Genomic DNA, 10,229 nt, shown 5'->3' with positions numbered 1-10,229 from the left:
TCCAAAATTGAACCACGAGCGTAGCGAGTGCTTCGAGAAGTGGAATTTTGAGCGTTGCGAGGATTACAAGGCACGATGGGCAAACAATCTTTGCTTCCGAGTGACAGACAAAATTTTTCACCACACCAACGCGAGGAAAATACTAACTATATGCTATATGCTAAACCAAATCAAATGAACGTAAAAAAAAAATATCATTCAAAATCATCATTTAATAGTCAATTCTAGCTAAGATAAAGGAAACAGCTAAGATAAAGGAAACAACTAAAAATTTGCCCCACATGTGGATAAAATACAACTTTCTCATTAGTTTTTGAACAATCAAGAGGGCCTTTACCAGTTTGTGGGGTGAAAACTATTTTACTACTAAAACTAAAACTTGCATATATTGTTCAATAAATAAAATAAATTTATTGTTTTTAACTCATCACAAAGACTACGGATACTTAGTATGGAGACTATCAGTCTTATTTAATATTTGTCTTTGATGTGATATTACTTAAGTGACATGAATCAAAACAAAACAGCGTGCAGATAACCTAACGGCAAAAACATGTTGACTTGACAACTACAGCTGATGAAACCTGCATGTTTCCATGCAGGGTTTCATCACCAGTTCACGATGCGTATTGAGAGCATGGCATGTGATACTGAATCAAAATAATAATATTATTGTTCTTCGAAATCAATCCAATTTTCATCTTATGATACACTGTATCATAAGATGTATCTTAAGATGAAAACTGATAATGATACATGTATCACATAGAGTAAATATCATATGCACTAAAGTCATCAAAGACTGCCAGCGATGCGATATTCAAAAAGAAACTTAAATCTCTTCTAATAGACCAGGCATACTATCGTATTGGCGACTTTATGACCCAGCAGCGTTTGGAAAACAGGTTTTAGTACCTAACCTACCTACAAATGTTACTTGCTGTTACTTATATCTAATGATAAGGACATAATTAAGTACTCAATAGTTTTAACCCATAAAGCCTGTATTTCTGTAAAGCTAAAGAGAAGGGTTACGGTTTTAGCAGTCTACAATATTTAATTAGATTTTAGTATATACTGCAAAGCTTGGGCGGCAAAAATATGTACCTATGTATAAACTCTTTATTGTATAGAACACAAAAGCACAACTATAGCACAACACAGCATAAACAGTACACATATGATCTTATCCCTTTAAGAGGAAACATTAGAGGTAATTTTTTTGCATACAAACGTTCTCGGCATTTTCGTCTGGATTTGACCCTAGAATCTCTAGATGAATATTAGCAGTATCTGTGTGTGGTCCAATTGATTATTTTTATTAGAACTAGGTTACTTACTTTAAAAAACGCTAAAAACGGCCAAATAAATGCACTGTAAACGCACACCTAGACAAATCAAAACGGTCAGACACAGATAATTTCTCTCTGATTCCGTTCCCAAAATTTCGTTACGGTAAAGGAGGAGAGAGAGAGATTGGAGAAGGAAAATGTCGAGAACGAAACCTAGAATAGATTTTTTTTCACAGGAATTTACGCTGCTGCTGCAGTTGTCCTTATCGCACTAATTGTAGAAGCCGCCCCGGTAACCAACTCGTATTCCCTCTGCACAACAACTTTGTCTAAATTAATAGCTGTATTAAATGCTAGTTGAGCGTAAAAAATAACTCGAATAATAAAAAATAAATCGTTGACGATCACATAATTGAAGTAATTTTTCACCTATCAAGTTGATAATACATAAACCTCAATAGAAAAATTTACATACAATGCGGCACCGTACGTAGGTACGAAACATTTCAAGACCTTCGTCGACCTCACTGAAAAAAAATCAGGGGTCGATGCTTAACGGTCTAGAAAAGAAAAACTGGTGTTATAAATATAAATACTACTCCAGGTATATTTGGTAGGTACATCCCTATCTCCTATTAGTTAGTCTGTGGTATCGTTGTTCTGTTGCTCTATCACCAAATAAAGCAACATAATTATATTATTTTACAGTACATATAACCGTGCTACTTTATCGCACTAATGCAATAATTAGCACATTACTTAACTATGTCGAAAATTTAAAGGGCCATATTATGTACTGTAAATCGTTGTACGATACATGTGCGAATAGGTAATTCGCAATCGCAACTCGTGTCGATTAATACTCCCTTCGGTTGGTTGTGTTTTAATTGAGCGCCGGCTCGTAGCTAATTTCGTATTTATCGCACTTGTATTGTAATGTACTAAGTATTATATATCAGGAATGGTTTTGTTGAAATGAGAGGGATAATACTCTTCATTAGTACTCAAATAAATTCATGACAGAAGAAAACCTCCAGCCAGAAAACAAAGTTTTCAAATAATACCGCGGATAAAATAATATGAACCGGCCAATAAAAAATGCTTCGGGTTTGAACCAACCAATCACAGTGCCGGCAAATGTGGTGTGACTCGGGTGGGTTGTGACGTTTCGTTTGGCTGTAGTTCAAATTATTGTACGATACGGCTTTTTTTAATGAAATTCCAAATATTATGGTCAACATCATGAATTAAACTCGTGTTATTATTGATACGCACTTTACGGCTCATTAAATATCTATCAACAATGAAGTATTCCTCCGTAGTGATAAATACAAAGTTTGATTCCCCGCATCATACGACGCGTCTCGTATAAATTCCGAGCGCTCCCCTCCTCTTTAGCAAATCGTCTACTGTCGTGGAAGCGTACGGTCGCTTTACATTCGAGTGTTTCGTGTCGTGATTAAAAACGTCAATTTTGTGGTGACAGCATTATTTGAAGCGTGTGTGCTCAGTGATATTTAAAACAGTTAAATAACACAACAAAATGTCTTTCAACACCGATATTTCTACTAAATTGGAAAACAGCAGGTACGTGGTGTTTAATGGCCGATTGTCGGGTGTCCTTATCCCAAATAGTGCAAGTGTGCGAGTGTTGCATTCCCGTGTCCCAAATAACTCGTGTTTGTGGTTGTGGATTGTGGAGCGTCGGTGTCGCTTATCTCGGAGCCAGCACAATTTGACCATCGTTTAAAATCATTATAAACCCAACGCATTATCATGACACCATTACTCATGGCATAGCTATTTCTAAAAACACGATATGACCGTGATTTTAAATGATGAGTTAGCTATTATTGATTCAATCGATGTGTTACCTAATTTTACAACGGTTAAATCATTATGACCGTGAATGATGTTATCCGGGAATTCCTAAACGCTTTCGGGCATGCGCGTCTCCCGCCGTGACTCGGACAAAATATCAGTGGTAACTGGTAATAGTACTAGTGGAAATGGCTGATTATAATCATATAGAATCACCATGATCGAAGTAAAACCTTTCAAATATGATTAGACTTTTACTATTACTATGACTAAGCAACATCATACGTGGTAAACGAATACTGCTACAATACACCACTCGCATAGTTACAACACAACGCAAACTCTCTCTCACACCGGCACTGAATGGATGGTTTCTATCTGATTAATTCAATTGATGGCTAAATCAATTTCAATTTAGATTATTAAACCCATTATAACATGATGTGGCTAGTAAAGATAGGACCTTTTTCTGTTATCATCATCAAATAATTATTTTAGGGCGTACACCGAGCTCATTATTGTATGAATATTAGATGGCAATAGTATCATCAATGAATTGTGAATTTCATTTCAAAAGTACTTCCTATTAAGCTGTGTTCAGTCACAAATATGCCATGTATTGTGCCATGGGCTTTATTGATTTTCATTACATTGTGCCTATTATTGTCTCGTCAAGATATCTACATGAATTAGGTACCTTGTTCATATTTTCCCAAAATACAATGAAGGTAGAAGAACGAAGAAGGTATATCATTCCTATCCCATAAGAGACGAGGTTGTAAATTTTATTTTACATATTTATGTTTATATTGTATGTGTCAAATCAACAGTACTAATATCTTTTTCCTATTGTTACAGGAACAGCCTGCGAAGAATTGCTCGTCATGATGGTACTGAGTTCTCAAAGCAGAGTATCCTCAATGACATGGAGAAGTTTGTCAAAATGGTAAACACCATGGATGACACAGTACTGATTCCCAGCCGTCTCATGAATCTGCCACAAGAAGGGGATGATGACCCATTCAGCATGTTCGCTATGCTGAATGACCTGAAGACTGAGTTGCTGTGGTCTGCGGGGGATAGCGAGGAGCCGGAGCAGCCGCTGAGGAGAGTGTCGGATGTGAGTGACACGGAGAGTGATGCTTCGAGTGCAGCCGGTGACTCTGGTATTGAAGGAGAGGATGAGAGGGAGTCAGCAGTCCGTGCTGCCGCCGCCTGCAGGCGCCACCTTCGTGGTCTCCGTCGCTCCCTGCGCCAACTCACGGCCGCTGCTTATCACCTAACGAGGTCATATCAGGAGGAAGTAGGAGCACCTGTTTAGACCCAACAAACATTCTCCTGTGATCCGAAGCCTGCCCCGAACGTGATGTAAATATAGTATTAAGCAGCCCGAACTGTAAATATAGGTTAAAGGGCTGGACGTGTTTGGGAATCTCAGTAAGTTAACAAGGTTATTATTTAATAAACATTAATTTTCATTATTCTTTAGTTTTTCTCAGCATTTCCTACTAAACACTAAACCTTGTATAATTTAGCTTCTGTTGTAAATAGATAGCTGCTAGGCATTTGTGGATAATTTCTTTTAGAATCAGTGTAATCATATTTTTTAAAGTTATGTCACATCTATAAAAAATAGTATAGTATTGTATTTTTGAATCCTTTATCAGGCAGACAGTTCAAAAAAGACAATCGAATGTCAATCTTAGGATGGTATACCACATGTCCAATTTCTTTGTCCAATGTGCATTGTATCTCACTCTCATTAAGCAAAATGTGAGATGCAAATACACATTGGACCAAGAAATTGGACAGGTGGAATACTATCCTTACTCATTGAAAATAATGAACTAACTTAAATATTGAATTTGGGACTGGGATATATCCCTCACCCTCAATTAAACTTATAACATAGTAATTATGAAGAAGAAAAGTACCTACAAATGGTGGACTTAATGCTATGCTGGTTAACTATGGGGTAAACAGGAAGTACCTAAAGTTAAGGACACACCTACGGAGAAATTGTGTATATTTACCTATGTTTCCAATTAAGGTATCGATAATGGTAATAAAAGCGATCATAAACTTATCAATATAACCATTGTGAGCATTGTGCTCGGCGCAGCATGATTCTGATTAGGTGGCAATCTTATCTAGGTAACTGTGGCTTAACGATCCATTTACCCTCCACGTGAAAGTGATGCAAATAAAATAATAAAATCTAAAAGGACATTCACTTTATATTTGTACATAAGTAGGTATTCATTATATGGAATACTTATAGAAATGAGGGTTGGTTTTTGTACAAAATATTGAGTAATAAAAGCGATTACTCCACTTATAAAATTTTGAAAGAGGCAACAAACACCTGTGGACCATAATTATTTGCCATACCTACTTATTAAATTTATTTATTTACTCCTACAACAAATCTGATAAAATGTAGATTTGATTGTATATTGATGTCTTGCAGTTTATCAAAGTTATAAACAAATTATTAAGCCATGTTAATAGCATAGTTAATAAGAGATCGATTTAGTACCTACCTAGTTATGATAGAGACACATGATGTATCATATCAACCACACTACCTGCCTAGGAAGGTTCTTAGTGATCACTGTTACCGCCAGCATAGGTATAAGTACCTACTGCTGTAGTTGCCTGCCCTTCTTGGTAGAATAGGTACCTTCCTCAATACATAATTATGATTAAATGGAATAATGGAGTAAGGAATAATCGATATATCCCTGATTGATTACAAATACACTAACCGACAACAGCACATTGTGCTCAATTTTTCTTAATAACCAGATATAAAGACTCCTAAAAAGTATATACACCACTGGGGCGATACACTCACATAATCCTAAATAGGAACTTCCATACCTAAATTACGATATTAAGTAAGAAGTTTCGTCCTTGCGTATTACCCCTGGGGACCTAGCCTACATGACGATCGTATGCAGAAAACGAAACGCTTAGATAAACGTAAATAATGTTTGGAAATGATAGCGTTTCGATTCCTGCAAACGATTGACATCTTGGCTAGGCGCCCTGGTACCTGGTACCCTATAACCAAAATACTTATTACGAGTAACCATAGTAGTAAGTAGCCAACCTTACACCTGACCTGACCTGAGGAACAACGGTTACCTAATTTGTTAAACCAAATATGAAGTAAAAGGTATGAAGAAGAAACATTTTTCACGGATTTTCTTTGTCTGTCTAGAGGCCAGGGTCACATTATATAGGTTATATAGTATACCTTTACAGAAAGAAGATAACATTGAAGTTACAATGACAGAACATCTGATACAATACATGGAGAATAAAATTTCTAACTAAATGTTACAATACACGGGCGTCGCCAGGGGGGGGGGGTAGCAGCCCCTAAATTTAGGTATCCCCCCCCCCCCCAGCCCATTAGCTGGCGACACCTTTGATACAATATGAATAATATGATATATGAGGATACGATATATATAGAGACAAATAAAAACTAATATGCATACTGATAAAGGTTAACTCCTCGTTAAATCGATAAGGAAGTCAAACCTGTTAACGGTATTGCCTATAAAATAGGAAATATAGGTAGTATTATCAAAGATAATTTAGAAGTCAATATATGGGAAATGTCATATTAATAGTATTTCGAGGTCAAGTACCTAACCAGCTAATCAAATTCGATAAGACACTATCCGACGGATGAGTGAATCAGAGTTACGTAAATAATTTACTCAATATGTCATTCTAACAGTTGCTCTTAACAAAGTAGGTACAATATTTTTTATTTGAATGCAAATATTGCTACTCTACACTAAGTATTTTCCTTGCATTCATAAAAAATATGCGTAATTGGAGATCAGAATTATACCTACCTGTAGGAAAGGAGCCATTCGTTTATTACGTAAGAAGTTTTTTGCCAGTTTTTGAACTCTCCCAGGCCTATGTAAGAAAAGATAAGAATAGGCCAACCCCCTCCTCCCCTACATTTCGAATCTAAAAGAAAAACATAATAAAAGTCTAGTTTATTTAAAAAAAAATGTGGAATTTTATTTGTTCTTAAAAAGGTACTGGAGCCCACCTAGGCTTAGTCTGCATCGTGTTTCATAGCATGGAGTGTGGAAGTATTCTTTTAAACGTCATAATTTCATAGAAATGAAAAAAAACGCATATTTGTGATCTTACGTAAGAACTATGAAAATCTCTTCCCACCCACTTGGAAATAGATAAATAAACACACAATACATACATATAAACAAAAAATAATAGAAACAATAGCAACACCAAAATAAAATAGGGAACAAAAAGCATAAATAAAAGGTAGGTTTTCTATATGCGTTACAGCAAAACGAAGGGTTCTGGCTTATTAATATGCTCTACTCTTTCGGGTGAAGCAACGATAATACTGCTAGAAGACAGATCAACCAAAAATAATATAAATATACAAAGATAATTAGTAGCTTGCCTATTCAATAATATTAGGTACCGTAGTATGGATTATCTAAAAGTGTGGATAGTAATATCAGATGTGCGCTATTAGAAAACGGCCTACAATAAGACACAAAGAGACTATATTCGGTATTCTGCAACCAAGTACCCGGAATTTCTGTGATTTGTTTATTTAAAAAGGTATATTTTAAAATGAGACGATTGCTTTGCTTTAAGGCATCTTAATGGTGGAGGGATATTATTCCAGTACTTGGTTGCGAGATACCGGAAACAGCCCGTAAAAGCGACGGTACTGTGTGGGTGTGTTTCTAAAAGACAACGCGTAGTGGATCTAAGTAGTACCATATCGTCTGTGTAATGAGGAAATTGTATTTTTGAGTATAGATATTCCGGTTTTTTGGCATTTAGGACACCAAACAAAAGACTTGCATGGTGTAGGTGTCTGCGAGACGTCATATTAATTATTGAAGCCATATATATTGAGATGTAGTATAAGGTGACTCCTAGGCGGGACTGAATAACAGAAACGGTAATAACAGGCATTCTGAACTCGCTGTGTAAAACATCGAGTTTTCTCTTGTAGACGTGGCTCATACACTGTCTCCCTATGAAAATATAAGACATGTTCGATGCCCTCCCCCCCTCCCCCCCTAAATCGTCTTACATAATAAATGAATGGTGCCTAAGTGGGCTGTGTAAACTTTGTGAATACGGGTACAGAAACTTGTTGTTGCCATATGATCTATGAATCAAAGTGAGAAATAATGTGTTTTAAGATTGTTGAGAGAATAGGGTTTGAAATCTTCACAGTAGGTACATAAGTATGTTGTAAATTTTATTACAAGAGCTCGATAGTACTTAGCTTACCAACATCTACGTAGATAGTTGCTGCTTTTCTCCATTTTTATTAACCACATTACCGCTAAGATTAAATGCTCCTACCATTTGTATGCCGACGACTTGCAGCTATACACTCAAGCAAGCACCGATGATTGGATCGAGCTATTGCTGATTTGAACGCTGATCTTAACTTCATATCTGCCTGGTCACGTTGTTATGGCATTGCAGTGAACCCCACCAAATGTCAGGCCATCATACTTGGTAGTGCGCGCTTGCTGTCTTTGACGGACACGAAGTACTTAGCCCCTATCCAGTATGAGCAAGTAGATATACCTTTTGTGCCGCAAGTGAAGAACCTGGGGTTGATCATCGATAGTGGGCTGACCTGGGATCCTCAGGTGTCTGACGTTTGTCGTAGAGTGACCAATACTCTAAGAGCACTTTATCGGTTCAAACATTTTCTCCCGACCTGCACCAGACTCTTCTTGTCCAAGCCCTCGTTCTGCCCATCCTGGATTATGCTGATGTGTGTTACAGCAATCTCTCACAAGCTTACCTAACCAAGTTCGATCGGTTACTTAACAATTGCATCCGGTTTGTCTTTGGACTCCGAAAATACGATCATATCTCTGCTTATCGCAAAAAACTTAACTGGCTCCCTATTCGTGAACGTCGATCCTTGCGTATTCTCTGCACTTTGTTTACAATTTTATTTAATCCTTCAGCCCCTGATTACCTTCGTTCCAAATTCAAATTTGTTACTCCGCGCCCCGGCACCGATCTCCGAACCTCCCGTAGCCTTCAACTTATTGTCCCTCGACATCGTACAGGTTTCATGTCGAATTCCTTCAACATTCAGGCAATCCGGCTGTGGAATGATCTTCCTCTCTCTATGAGACAAGCCCAGAACAAATTCTCCTTCAAGCGCATGTTGCGCAAGCATCTGTTTGACAAGGTTCAAAGGTCGTCCTCATGATGTTTCACAATGTGTATATATTTATATATGTATGTATTTATATTTATGTATCATATTATTTATGTACGTATAATTTTATATAGGTAATATTGTGATATTTTTTTTTGTCATTTTACTCTGTATTCTGACCCTGCACAAATTAGGATCTTTCGGTTTGGGGGCGTCCATTAATCGCGTCATACGTTTTTGGCTTGTTTTAGACCCCCCCCCCCCTCCCCCATGGTGATCTTTGGTGATATTTTCAGGAAACCCCCCCCCCCCCCCCCATCCAATATGACGTGTATTTTTTTCGATAACTAAAGAACAGTTTTCTAACAAATGAACCTAAGTACACGTGAAGGATAATAAGGGCGGAAAACTATTATTTTTATTTTATTGACTATAATACAGTATAGCACAGATGAAAAAAAAAATACACGTGATACGTGTCCATACCCCCCCGTCCCCTGTGGTGATCATTGGTGATTTTTTGCTGACCCCCTCCCCCCCCTATACAATATGACGCGATTAATGGACGCCCCCTTTGGCTCATGGTTGACTGGTAGAGAATGCCTTCTGGCATTAAGTCCGCCATTTGTACTCTTCATGTATTGTGCAATAAAGTTTAAATAAATAAATAAATAAATAAATAGTTGTTTACTAGAGGATTAGGGCTAGGTATATCTACCAAGCTATGACGCAAACTTAGTGACGTTCCAAACAAGCGTCATTAGAGAATACAGAAAAAAAACCAACAATTCAAAGATTAGACTGGACGCCTTATTTAACGCGGCTACTTATAAACCATTATTCCATAGGAGTTTATGTTCTAGTAAGATCGACTTAGGAAACTAATTCGCGTGCGAAAGCCT

At 37.1% G+C, this 10,229-nt stretch overlaps 1 protein-coding gene across 1 annotated transcript; it reads left to right on the top strand.

Moving 5' to 3' along the window:
• Window positions 1-2,676: 2,676 nt before the first annotated feature.
• Window positions 2,677-4,594, top strand: LOC133518846 (mid1-interacting protein 1A). Its single transcript, XM_061852587.1, has 2 exons — window positions 2,677-2,879; window positions 3,972-4,594. The coding sequence occupies exons 1-2, from the start codon at window positions 2,836-2,838 to the stop codon at window positions 4,432-4,434; spliced, it is 507 nt and encodes a 168-aa protein (XP_061708571.1). The 5' UTR covers window positions 2,677-2,835; the 3' UTR covers window positions 4,435-4,594.
• The last annotated feature ends 5,635 nt before the right edge of the window (window positions 4,595-10,229 follow it).

The sequence above is a fragment of the Cydia pomonella genome, chromosome 6 (genome assembly GCF_033807575.1).
Source record: "Cydia pomonella isolate Wapato2018A chromosome 6, ilCydPomo1, whole genome shotgun sequence".
Lineage (NCBI taxonomy): Eukaryota > Metazoa > Arthropoda > Insecta > Lepidoptera > Tortricidae > Cydia > Cydia pomonella.
Note: the sequence above shows the minus strand (reverse complement) of the source record. Positions and strands in the feature narration are given on the sequence as shown.